We start from the raw sequence: 14,663 nt of genomic DNA on the forward strand, positions 1-14,663 counted from the left end.
TGAGTAATATTGAGCATTCATTAATATTGAGCATCAATTAAGTAATATTGAGCATTCAAAATGTTATAAATTTCGCTGTAAAATACACTGCAATAAATTTCGGATCAAATTACGTTATAAAGTACCGGAACTTTGGGTGGATCATCCGTAAAATCCATTTTTATCGTTATATATTGTGCCGTTATTTTTTCAATATATTTATTAAATTACAGTGATTCAGTATTTTACGTAATTATTGCTGTAAAAATTGCAATTCATCAGATTTTTTTTGTCCGTAAGATGTTCCAGTAATATGGATTTCATGGTTAAAAGTACCATTATCATGAGTGCTGGTAATTTTCACCGCAATTTGATCCAGAACTTTTAACATTATATTAAATAAAATCAATGATTACTGAGAAAAGTTCATCGTTTTATATTTTCCTTTTCCAAATTTTCTTTAAAAATTGTTGATGTGTTTTAAGTTTTATAAATCATGCTACTTGAAGACTACAAATGTCTCGATTTTTTTTTACGAAAAGGAATACCATAATTAAGCAAATATTTCTACATTTATGACAGAAATAATTAACTGAACAGCGCGGAAGAAGAAAAAACTTCTTTCTAAAACCACACATAGATGGTGCCACGAATTAAGAAAGTAGAAGAACAGAGAATAAATGTGGATAAGAATATTATACTTGATTTTAAAAAGATACAGCGAAGAATGCTATTAAATTTCAAAAAAATTTCTTAAAGGGTTTAATAATTTAATTCATTCGTATTTCCTTTATCATTACAGACACCGATCTAAAAATGAATAAGATTTATAGACAAATAAAAGTATTTGTTTATTTACATTTCTTGCATAGTTTTTTTTTTTTTTTTTTTTTTTTTTTTTTTTTTTTTTTTTTTTTTTTAAGTTCTTAACCCCCACATTATCTTGAGATGAGAATTTGGCTCCTATCAGTTTTAGTGTATAGTGTTTAGAAAATCAAAAATAAGAATTCCACTCGGTCGAATTTTTACTACCGTCGAATGAGTTGTTCAACTACTTTTTTTTGTGAATTGTGAATTTTCAAATCACACACAAATTTTAAAAAGCAATATTGAATATAAACTATTCTCCAATTCAAGATCTATACAAGTTGTTCCATTATCACAGTCCTATATAGATATTTTTTCAGAATCCTGAACAAACATTGTAATCAGTGCATTACCAAAACTAACTTTTGCAAATCACGATTCACAGTTTAAAAGAAAAATCAATATTTTTTTTCCTCTTTACTATTTTTGAATAATTGCCTTTCTTAATCTTTAATATCAAACTTTGAAAATCGAAGCATTTTTTCTGAATTGATTTGAAAACATGCGGAGAAGAAAGTAAAAAGAAAAAAAAGCGCACCTTCTATTGTATGCAAAATTTAGAAACGCGAATATTCTATTTCCGTGCGCGATATAATCAATAATGGCTGTCTTTGTGTGACTGTTGATTTTTCATAAATTCTTCCCATTTTGTTAGAAAACGGAATTATTATTCAATTCAATATTCCTAAATAGGTTACAAATATAATCTTAGTAATCAATCAGATATCATAGAAGTTCCTTCAGACATAATTATTATTTCCGATCTTAAGCGGAAGTTATCTAAATTGGCAATAATTTTCAAATAAATGAAGACAGGCACACCCAAAGAAAAATATATTAATTTTATTAATTGAAAAAAAAAAAGACCACCGTTTGTCTCAATACAAATAAGTATATAATTTTCGATAAGTTCTCTGATATAATGTTTTGCTTGACATATAGCAGTTCACTTTCCTTATTCATCATAGATTCGTAGGATCTGTTAATCCATTAAAAAAACATTGTTAAATTTCAATTTATTATGATTTTTATTTCTCTCCTAAAAAAAATAGCTTAAAAATTATATCGATCCATTACAATAAACTGAAGAGTTCGCCTGTGTGTCTCACTTATAGCTCCAGAACCGTTTATGTAATTAGCCTTAAAAATTTAATCAGAAAGTGAAAGCAGGGCCGGTGAAAGGGGCGGGCGATCCGCCCAGAGCGACAGGTAAAGGTGGTGCCGAGCAAAACCCAGAGTAATGTTCCGTAAATTATTTATTTCCTCCTTTTTTTTAAAGTGTTATTTGCTTTAAAAATATATTTATATATAATTTTTTATAAATTATATATTCTTAGGTTAACTTTTTTTATGGTTAAAGTTTTCTAAGAAAAAGTTTTACTTAAGATGGAACGAAGAGTGTGCAGCAGAAAAACCACTCGCTTGACATTGAATAGAATGAGCTCCGTATTTTTCAGGAAGGATCTTTTCTGTAGAGATTTATGGTTCAGTACTCCTAATTTAATATGAATTTTTTGATACAAATATTTATATTTTATGTAGAACATACTTCGATTTCGTCTTAAAATGTAATTTAAATTTCAGTTTCTTACTCAAATCTTGACTGGGTTTTATGAGATATTGGGACTTTTAGAAACAAGACAAAAAGGCTAATTTCTAAGATAATTAAATAATCACCAAGATCTTAGTAAATGTTAAGTTAGCAGCAAGAAACATTTATACGCGTTTACAATATTTTGCATATTTTGCTCTATGATATGCATTTAAAATAATTATTAGAAGATTTTTCTGGGAAGCTGAAGTAAGACTTTTTTCTCCAAAAATATTTTCTAATAGCTGGCTCAATAACTTCTTTATTCATCTGATTTATCTAAATGTCTATTATTGTAGTAGTAAGCATTGCTCGTAGGTTTTTATTTATTTATTTTTATATACCAATATTACTCCGAGTAGAGAATAACTAATATTTTCCAAAAGTTATTTGGAAGGAATAATCATTTGATATTTTAATATTACTATGACGACAGTCCGTTCTTAATTTGTTTTATACGAGGTCAATTTTAATTTATTTTTAAGACAGTGTATTACATAAACAATTTATTCCTTTAAGCAAATTACAATTTATTTCTGTTTTTTATATGTTTTTTAGATTTTCTTTCGCTTCGTCACGAAAACTGTCATCATGAACAATTTTAGGTACAGCGGGTGAATAAAGTAAGAATGAGAAATGAAAAGATACCAATAAATGGATCAGTGAATAGGAGAATTAGTACGAGTCAGCAATAAATAGCAGTGAATTTGTTTATAAACGAATCATTGAAGGACATTTTAGTGAGTAGTCGAATGAATGAATGAGCTTATAAATGCATGAAAAATATCATTAAAAATGCATAAAATAAATTGATATCCGGAAGTCGACAACAAAATTCTTCATTTTCAAAATAATTTTTAACAAAATGCGGCCAGATTGAATGAAAATTACAAAGATAATGTCTATTGTAATGAAACCACAAAAACAACTGATTTTGAAGAGTCTATAAAACTGTTTGCGGCTACTAAAGCACGGAAAAAATAGATTCTAATGTTTATGCTGATAAATTTGTATGTCATAAAAGATTATGTTCATTAAACATGTAACATATAATATAAATTACTTCTAGAATACTTGAGATAATATTCTCATTAATTAAACTAATTCTTTTTTAACTTTTAATACATTAATTGTAATTTATCTTGTTAGCATGTTTTTTAAATCAATATTTAGAATTGATATAGATTTTATAATTATCTGATAGAAATATTGTCATTTAAAATTTTAAAAAAATGCATTTAAATATTTTTTAAATTAATTTAAATATTTTTTAAAATATATATATATCGCCCGGGGCATGACAACATCTTCCGCCGGCACTGGGTGCAAGGGGAACTTTAAAAATTGTTATATTATTCAAAAAATGTTTAAAAGTTCATTTAAATCGTTAGGAAGAGATGTCTGAAAGAAAGAAATTTTTGAAAAAAAGAATTTTGTCTGAAAAAGAAACTTTTTCTTCGAAAAAGAAATTTTCTCATTGGTTTTTTTCCCCCTTTGATACAAATAAAACTATTGGCAAATCTGTTATTTTCCCCACTCACTCAAAGTATGTTGATTCTGAAACTGTTTGATAGTAATTCAATGATTTGGCAAGCTGGTCAAATTGATAGCCAGATCATTAAATTACGCTAAAAAATTTGATATTGTAACCTATTTAAATGCAAATGGAGACAATAATTATAACATTTAGATGAAATTAAGAATATATAGAAAATATAGCATTATATATAGAAAATATATAGAAAATATAACATTTAGATGAAATCAAGATAATTAAGACAAAAAATACATACTCAAAGAAACACATTGAAACAGTCATACTATGGAAGAGCCACTAGAGGCTTACGATGGCAATTGCAATCTTAATCTTTATGATCCAATTCTTAATCCTTCTGATATGCCAACCACCCCTCCAAGTTAATCCCATAATTTTAGATTCATTCTATATGTGTTGGTATTTACGTTGGTATTCGGTTGGTTAGTAGTTATATAGGCTATTATAGGTATATAGGCTGTTGGTATATTTTATATTAGTAAACGTTATTTATGTTATATGTTACATTAAGCTAACGTATGATAACAAAAAAAAACATAAATTCTTAACAGTTTCTGTCTCAAATCTTTGTTTAAGACACTTGAAATTAGAAATCAAGACTAATACTAGTTTTATTTTGGATGTAACAATCACTGTACTTGCTATGAGCACAATCATAGTTATTAATGAGCTTTATAGAAATTAAATCGCGCCCTTTCATGAACTGCTAAGTTAAAGTAATACTTCGAAAAATTGAAATATTTTAATTTTGGAAAATCTAGCTCATAAATAGTTTACTCTTTAGATTTAGAAAAAGTTATTTCCTTCGCCTTCTCCACTTGTTCAACGAATTCTCACTTGCTATGTCTATTATTTTCAGTATATAGCAAAAAATGCAAGTAAAAAAAAACTACATGAAATTTCCACATTTTTCAATAAATTCTTCAGAATTCCTGGAAGGTTGGATCTTTCAACTTCAAAAGTGCGTAGACTAAGTTTTATTTGTTCACTATAAAAAATTCCGGATCAATTTACGGTAAAAAATATTGACATCCCTGGTACAATATCCGCCAAATCCATTTTCATCGTAAACTTTTATACCCTAATTTTTTACAGTATTTAATTACAGTGATTTCAATGATCTTTTAGTAAATATTACTGTAAAATTTGCGGTATATCACATTCTTTGTTCCGTAAAATTTTACGATAAAAAGTATATTCCTTCAAAGTGTTGGCACTTTTTACCGTAACTTAATTTGGAATTTTTTACAGTGAGATTTTTTTTCTTAGACCTGATCAAGTGACTTATTTTACGATGAATTTGAAATATATATATTTTTTTTCATAAGAAAGCCCTTTATATTTCTTAGCATAGAAGGGTTTTTTTAATTTATATATTGCTAAATATAAATAAATATTTCAATAGAAAAAACTCATTTTTATTATTATTTCCACGTAAACTAGGTTTTATCTGACCAGATCGTGTAAAATCGGGATTTCACTTATCCTGAAAAATCCTAAATTAGGTTAATTTATTCACCAAAATATATATTTTTCATTAAATAATTTTCCTTTTAGATAAATAGCTATTTTCTATTTCAAAATAAATTAAGAAATTTTATTCATGGAGTTTCATAAAAAAAAAAAACATAAAGATCCGGATTTATCTAACCTCCCACTATATAATTTAAAATTCAGAAAAAAAGGGATTATATTTTAACATTTAAAAAGATTTTAATCATTAATGAGTAACTAAATCGAAATTATAAGTGATTATAAAAGTTACTTTATGAATCTGTCCTTTTTAAATTTGTTTAATTATTGGGTTGGTAAATAAGTTTCAACGGTTTTATTTATATTTTTAAATATTCCGCATGTAATCAAATATTTTGGGCTTAATGTTTTAGATCATTCGAAATAGAATGTTTTAAACTACCGTTATCTATGTTTTTTTAGATAATTTATGTTAATTTTAATATGATTATAATGAAGTATGAAATTGAGAAAAATGAGCCGTGCTTGATATGCCAATTATTTAAATGGAAGTTTTGACCTCAAAGACGCACCTCTTTCTTGGGATCAAGTTGAATTCGAAGGGGAGCGATTAAATCAGCTTTAGTATTAAAATCCACATCAAACAACAAGAGAACAACTAGCAGTGAAAATAGAATGCTCACCCATTTTAAACTTTAGAAGAAAAAAACTGTGGGAACTTAATTGCCATCCCAATAGTTATAAATATAAGGTTAGACTACAAAGAGGGCAAAAATTACAGGGACTCACATTTTCGACAAATCTCTTGTAAGAGCCGTAATGGCTCAATGGATAGAGCGTTCGCCTTCCAATGAGGTGAACCGGGTTCGAATCTCAGTGATATCTGGTTGATACGAATTCCGCATCCGGTTCGCATCAACCACAGTGTTGACGTAAAATACCCTCAGTTGCAGACGGTTCATTAGAGTCCCCTTGCTGTCAGACTAATTGTGGGATGTTTTCGTGGTTTTCCTCTCCATGTAGCGCAAATGCAGGTTAATTTCATGAAAAAGTCCTCCTCGAAATTTCTTTCAATACTTGATCCTGGATTTCCCTTGTCTTCTGGATTCCGTTCAAAATTGCAAAGCTACGGAATTGAACATTAATACTCTTAAACCCAAAATTGGGTCACCTGTTCAACGGTGATTATAAAATAAAATAAAATATCTTGTAAATCGATCTCCTGAATCAATCAAGAAAAAGGATTGATACTTACGTGGTATTAAATGCTCTTTACATGACGAGTTAGTCAATTATATCCAACAAGATATAATTGACTAAAAGTACACATCATGCAAAGAACCCGCCCTCTAGTCTACCATATTTTGAATTATTCGCCTTTTTTGAAATAATCACTTTTAGCAAATAATGGTCCAATAGCAGTTGTTATAGGTTTAAAACTTGCTTTACCAACATTTCGCATTAGAATATAATTAAATAATTTAAATAAACGCTTACTTTTCGCCAAATTCACGGAGCTCACAGCAACCAGCTGCTAATTAGTATAAGCTTTACCAATTAGTGGTGTTAAGATTTAACAACATCCTTTGAAATGTGTACGAACGTCCGATTTGGTATTGACTTGAAATAAAGTAATCATTCACATAATTTTTAGAGTTTTTCAACATCAAATTCGGATAAGTACTACATCACAGTTTTAAGGTATAAAATACCTAAAATTTAATGTTTAGGTGTAAAAATTCAAAAATAAAAATGCAATCTGAATAAGATATGGGCAAACAAAATGGTTATAATGTCAAAATATATTAATACTGACATTTTACAATACTTGATATTATTTTATTCATATTTGTCACACAACTTATAAGTGTTTGCAACTGGAATGCGTAGATTCAAAACCGAGTTTATTGAATAAAAAAATATCAAAACTTATTCAGTTTTATATGAAATAACTTTTTTGTTTTTATGACTATATTGCGTTTATGAAAACCGTGACACAAACCAAATTTTTTGTATCAGCTACACATGTATAAGATATCTTGAATAAAGCACAAATAATGGAACAAAACGTAAATTTGTGTTATTAATTGATTGTACAAAATTAAGCAATCTTCATCTGGACAAAAAACTTTCTGAAAGTAGTTATATTTATATACAAGTTATATTTATATTCAAAATTTCAAAAAAATGTGTTTCAGTTAGTAACAAATAAATTAATATAATTGAAATTAATGTAAAAAAGTAATATACAAAATGACAGTTTCATTTTTTTTTATATTTTTGATCACAAATATAAGTTCAGAACCAATATCACACAAAATGATTCCGAAAATTTTAATTTAAAGTACATTTTTTTTTAAAAAAATTTATGATGAAATTCTACAAAAATATAAAAGTTTCTTTTTTACATTTATAAGTATTTCAATTTAAATTTGTTCTAAGCTTGTTTAGACCAAACGTAGTCCAAGCATTATCAAACGTTCGGTCCAGCTTAAATCAAACTGTTCTTATTTCGGATCATTTTTTTTTTAAATTAAAATTATTCTTAAGAAAAGCAGCCTGAGGGACTTTTTCATTTTGATTTAAAACAATAATTAACTTCCTAGTATTTAAAGAGCCGCAACTTTCCTTTTAATTTTATATATATTCTATTCAGATAAAGAATATAAATTTTGACGTTTAAAACAACTGCATTTTAATTAGTTTATTTAATGCATAATTAATATTTCACTCTTTAGAATCGAAAGTAGTTGTCTAATTACCGTTAACACCTACCCATCAATAAACTTTCCCCTCTCAGACAAGTTATTTCCTCGATTATTCCAATTCTCCCCCAGTCTGTTCAAAAGTTCAATTTGGACTACAAAATGTCGCCCAACAGCCTTATCAAAATAGGGTGTGACAGTTCCCCACTTTAATGTCACGAGATCAAAAAGAAAAAATTAAATAGTTTACTATTTTTCTTTAGTTTCCGAAGTAGTATATAAACATCTTGATCAATGGAGTGAAAATCATTCGAATCGTTCTGCTCGTAAAACTACTTTTCTTTTCATTAAGAAAACAACACTCATTTAAACTTCAATATGATGTTTAAGGTAAGTATATAGTATCTCATAAGTTTTGTTTTTTATTTTTAAAATTATGTTTTAAATATTTAGCAGATTTTAATGTTAAAGGTACTGAATGTAAAAATGACTGTTTTGAAATATACATTTAGTGAACATTTTAATTTAATACATCAGTGAACATTAAGTATTAACTCTTTTTGTTATATTTCTTTAAAATAATGTTATAGAATACAATATTTAAATTTTTAATAAACTTTTAACACCTAGATACTTTAAATGTCTTAAAATTTCATGCTCGCAATTATTGATTTACGTTAAATTTTTTCTGAAGAAAAATTCAATAATAATTACGTGAATATCGTTGAAATATTTTAAATATTAACTTTAATGGATGTAATATTAATAATTCATAACTATTAATTTTTTATTTACTGTATATACTTTGATTCCCATTGTAAATATGTATGCAGTTGCATTCGGCTTGATAATTAATTTCCAATAAAAATGAAGAATATAAACTCTTTTTATCATTTTCTTTGCAATAAAGTTATAGAACATAATATTTAAATTTTCTATGTACCTTTAACACTTTTAATTATTCTAAATGTTTCACATTTTCGAGCTCACAATTTTTAATTTACCCTAAGTTTCTTCAGTAGAAAAATTTGCTAATAATTATATATAAACGTTAATGTCCGTAAAAATGTTTTAAACATAAACTTTAATGCAGATAATACTAATAGTTAATAACTATTAATGATATATTTATAGAATATCTTTAAATACTCTTTGAAAATATGTATGCATTTATTTCTGACTTGATAATTAATTTCCAGGAAAAATGTATAGTACAAACTAGTGTTATGATAACTTACTGCAACGCTGTTACTACAGAGAGAAATAATTTAAATTTTCTATAAATCTTTTAAATTATCAAATATTCTGACTGTTTTATAATTTTGGGTAACAAATTATTTTTTATTAGATCACATTAGAAATTTAGATGAGTAAAATTTCATAAAAAAGACACATAAAAATTAATACTCATTAAACTCTTATATGCTCCTTTATGTGATAATGAAAAATCAAAATTTGTTAACCCATTTCTTGCGGCTGGTACAATAAATGAACCAAAATGGCCTCATGGCTAAGCGTCAGAGACAAAAAGTTGCTCTGAGTTCATAAATAAAAATTTTAAATAGTAAAGAATACACTTTAAATGACGTAACTTATATTTTACTTTTTCTGTCGGTGATCTTTTAAAGCCACATAATGGAACACTACATTTATAATATTGCTACCAGCCTTTGGCAATCAGCTTGTCCGTTTTTAAAAATTATCTTGTACAACACATAAATTTTATTGGTAACCAAGTCGAATGTATAGCTCTATATTTAAATATTCTTCAACCTCTCTCTCTAATCCGAATACTTTAACAATATATTAAACATATTTTTTCACCGTCTAGCTTTGCTTGCGCGAAAGTACTTTGGTTTTAATTTTAACTATTTTCAATAGATTTTCGTGACATTGTGTGAGTTCTTTATATATTGAAGGTTAGTAATGATTTAAAATCTGTACGTCAGCTATTAAATCAGATAATCCATTGTAAGTATGAGTTAAGGACATTTCAGCACAGTAGGCGGCATAAGTATTAAAATTATTTCCATCTCTGTGGTGAGATAGGATAGAAAAATCATCCCAATGCTCCATAACGAGCTATACTACTTCCTCTCAAGCCATAACTTTAGAATCATATATTATATATGCTATTGCACAAAAAAAGCAAACTCTATCCCCAGTAATTGGTATGAAAGTATGCGGCCCCACAGCAACGTTTATGTAAAGATTTCCACAGCCATTTTAGAAAGGATCAAAAATAAATCTAAAAAATTACTTTGCAAATTAAGTTTCGACAGAAAAAAAAATTATTCTAAATAGATACTTAACTTATAACTAACTATTCAGCACATAATTTACTTAAATTATTATTTAAGGCAATCTAACAAATATATTGTTCATTATCATTGTTCATTATCATTGTTCATGTTATATTGTTCATTATCATTAATAAACACGTATTGAATTCGATGTATTGACTTGCAGAGATACAAATATTTCTAAATCAAATATTGGGACTAATACGACTTCCAGAACTTCTAAAATTTATAACTAAGTTAAATTTCTGTTACAAATGAGGAAATCTTACCATCCGAAAATCTTATCTCAAGTAACATACTCCGTCAATCTCAATGGATATTTCTTGCCGAGTGCAACTTATAGCATTTATTACACTATTATACTATATAATAAAAATTTGTTTAATTTTCTTTAAAACCAGGCACTTCTTATTGCTTCTCTCGCCGCCGTTGCTTTAGCACAATACGGCTATGGACATGGACATGGTTATGCACCTGAACCACACGTAAGTAGACTTTCTATAATAAATAATCATAAATTAAAACTGAAAAATAAAGTTTCTTAGTCATAAAAAATAATAATTTTTCTATTTGACTTCAAAGACCAAATTAATTCTTAAATTTGAAAATCTGTCTTTTTTGTTGTAAGAATATTTTGAGTTCTCTTAAAGATCATAAACGAAGTTCTTTTTAGAAATGTATTAATAAAAGATTAAATAATTTATTCCTGGAAATATATTTTATTACATTTTAACAAAGAATCAATGCATAATAAAATCCATTGGCATTTAATTAAGTTTTTATTATTATCATATATTTATGTTAGCAAAATCTTGACTATATATTTGAAATCTTGATTAGAGGCTTCATGTCTACTTAAACCTTATGCAAATTTACTGTTACATTTAATTTTCTTTAAAAGTTTATTATTTTAGTATATTCATAAAATAATTTATATTTACTGATTCTCAAAAAAATTTTTAAGAGATTGTGACACTTGTTAGCTTGGTAAAACATGAATTATATCCAGTATTTCACTATTCGCATTTTTAATTCTGAAATTTACTCTAATTATTATATGACTGCAAATACTCTATTTTAATTAATCGTATTTATTAAGGGTAATATCCTTAAGGCATATGCTTAAGTTATTCAGAGAAAATTATAGATAAATAAATGTTTTCAAATTTCCTATTTTTATCTCAGTGAAGAATGCCAAATACATTCTTGCAAAATTTACACTTTATATTTTTATAATAATAATTAAATAGAAAATTAATTATGGCATAAGCACAATTTTTAATTTTTTCATTGTATAAGTGATCTCTCTCAAACTCAGTTTTAAACGTACAGTTCAAAGCTAATAAAATAACGTCATTGATTACGTCATAGTTCTGCACGATCTTTATTAAATTCCAATAAATATTTATTTCATTATACTTTAGCATCAACCCATCCCATACCAATATGGATACGACATTGCCGGTGACCATGGTGAATTCAAACAAACCAGACAAGAGCACGGAGATGGACACGGCAACGTTCAAGGAAGCTACAGCTACGTTGATGCCCATGGAATCCAAAGACAAGTTGACTACGTAGCTGATGGACATGGTTTCCGTGCCTCTGTCAAGACCAACGAACCAGGAACCGAAAGCCAAAACCCCGCTGATGTTGAACTCCATGCCAACCCAGCCCACCACCAACCATCATACTCTGCTCCACGACATGGATACGGACATTATTAATTAGGTATATTCTAAATTATTTTAATCTAGTTTAAAAAATTTACATAAAATAACAAATTATTCTAATCTGGTGAAAACTAAATTATTCTTACACAAATAACTATTTTGGGCTCTTATAAGTTAAATTTAGAAAATAAAACTATTTTAATCTCTTAAATTCTTCTTTATTCTAAATGAATTTTAAATTGATTTACTTTAACGTTCATTTTTTATCTCCTTAAAAAACTCTGAATAAATTACTTTGAATAACTTCACAATGAATAACTTTGACTTTCCTAAATTTTTTTAATAATAATTATAAAAACAGCTTTATTTTTGAATACTTTTTCATATATTTCATCGTTTTATTCTAAGACTGACACACATTCAGACAAAGACAAGAAGAAGATAAAAATAATATTTCAAAGCAATTATTAAAAATATGAATCAGTTAATTATTCTCATTGTTCATTGTAAAATGTCTAACATCAAAATTGAATCAAATTTAATACTTATGATAACAAGAATACTTTTTCGGATTTTGAAAATAACGAAAATGTCGCAATATCGTTTGTTTTTGTAAATATCCATGAATTTGATTGAGAATATTATTTAAAAATTTCTCAAAATAGAAATCTTAAGCAGAATATATTTCAGATAAACACACACTGGTATTTTATAAATCAAACTTTAACCATCTGTGTTTTTATTTGACTAAAGATCTTATAGTATTACTTGTTTAAAAATATAAAATTTGGATATAACAGTCGACATGTCTCAAAAACAGGCGTTCACTTTCAACACTTGTCAGACGAGAAAGGAAAGAAATAAGAATGATTTGAAATATAAAACTAAAAGTTGCCAACAAAAAATAAAAAATAAAGGTGAGAAACAAAACTAGAAAAATGGTAATAGCCGAGTGAGAAAAAAGATCTTATAGTGATCTTACAGTGATCTTACAGTGTATTTCTTACTTACATTCTTTCAAATTACTTAAAATCAACTTCTTATTTCAGAAGTAGCTTTCAGAGCTTTTATAGAATTGAAATCAAAATGATTAATTTAAAAATTCGTAAAAATTTTGAATAATCATAAAAATAATTTTTAAATTTTATGATCTCATTGAATTATTTTTTACAGGTTTAAAATTTAAAGAAATTCTAAGAAATTGGAAAGGATGTCATCTAGCGAATGATAAGAAGCTGTACACACATTGGAATGAGATGGATGAAACGAACGCAAATTCTTTTTTAAAAACAGTCATTGTTGTTAATATTTTGTAAAAATTAGTTATATTTATTACATTTCGCCAAGCACATTTTGCTAAATCTATCTTCAAAAGTGCTTAGCTTTGTATCAAAGCTGCTGTTATTTATTATTAGGATTTTGTAAAAAGAAAAGTAATCAAAATAAAATTATTTATTTACAATTTGTGTTTTTATTCTGTCATTGAAGATAAGTAAATAAACTGAACTTTATCATGTGAACCTTCTTAGATTGAACGATTTCTTATGTGGTAGGATCAATAACTATGTCTAAACAAAAATGAAAGAAAGATTCTATGATGAGCTATGAGATTATTCTATGATGAACTCTTATAGTGAATCTATTACATTGTGCAGGATTTAAACTGGTGTGGGTTTCACATATTACTTTTAAAAATTAAATACAAAAGCTAAAAGAAATATTTACTACACTGAGAAAAAAGTATGGTCAAAATATTAAAATATGATAAAATTTACCGTATTTCTGGCTCTATGGGAACACCAAAAACCTCGGTAATTTTATCTAAACACTTAGTGTTCGTAAAATTAACAATAAGACATGGTTTAATAGTATACAATAAAATTTGGAAAATGAAGTAAAACTTAGTAATTTTATTATGATACTTAAGAAAATGGCATAAAAATTATTTATTCGTTTAAATTTACTTTTTAGTTTTGTATTTTTTTCTAAGTATGTGGTAATAAGAACTATAATTTTGAAAACCAGAATATCCGGTAAACCGTGAGCATTGGAAATAAAAAATTACCAAATGAGTGGTTTAAATACCGTATATATTGGTATTTAATACAAGAATTATGTTGTTGTTTTTTTTTACCAAAAATGTCGTTACTATACAGTACAGTACTTTTACCAGATTTTTTTTTCCTCTGTGTTCAACGCTCACATGTCAATTCAACGTTCCTAAAAGCTAACTTGCCACTAACTTCTCACTCAAATGTGTCAAATTTATATAACTTTCTTCTACATATGAATCAAATTACTATTTAATTGTTTGTTCAACGTTTTATGGATTGATTACTAACAGATGTTGATTTCTCCTTTCCCCTGTCAGCCAAAAAAATCTTAAATGAAAAATTAATCAAAATGAAAAATCTTACGAAAAAAATATTTAAAAAAATATCACTTACCTTATCTTAAAACATGCTTTCTATTAACAAAACTAATCAACTCATCTAGCTGTAAAAAGAATTTAAATTT

General features: G+C 26.7%; 1 protein-coding gene across 1 annotated transcript in view; it reads left to right on the top strand.

The window, feature by feature from the left end:
- LOC107438980 (uncharacterized) overlaps positions 1-13,601 on the top strand; it is a 55,038-nt gene extending 41,437 nt beyond the window's left edge. Inside the window, exons 7-11 of the mRNA XM_071185629.1 lie at positions 2,004-2,055; positions 8,523-8,560; positions 10,875-10,958; positions 11,898-12,204; positions 13,320-13,601. Of these exons, the coding sequence (XP_071041730.1) occupies positions 2,004-2,055; positions 8,523-8,560; positions 10,875-10,958; positions 11,898-12,200 (477 nt within the window). The 3' untranslated portion in view covers positions 12,201-12,204; positions 13,320-13,601. The remainder of the gene's footprint in view (positions 1-2,003; positions 2,056-8,522; positions 8,561-10,874; positions 10,959-11,897; positions 12,205-13,319) is intronic.
- Positions 13,602-14,663: the final 1,062 nt, after the last annotated feature.

The sequence above is a fragment of the Parasteatoda tepidariorum genome, chromosome 1 (genome assembly GCF_043381705.1).
Source record: "Parasteatoda tepidariorum isolate YZ-2023 chromosome 1, CAS_Ptep_4.0, whole genome shotgun sequence".
NCBI lineage: Eukaryota > Metazoa > Arthropoda > Arachnida > Araneae > Theridiidae > Parasteatoda > Parasteatoda tepidariorum.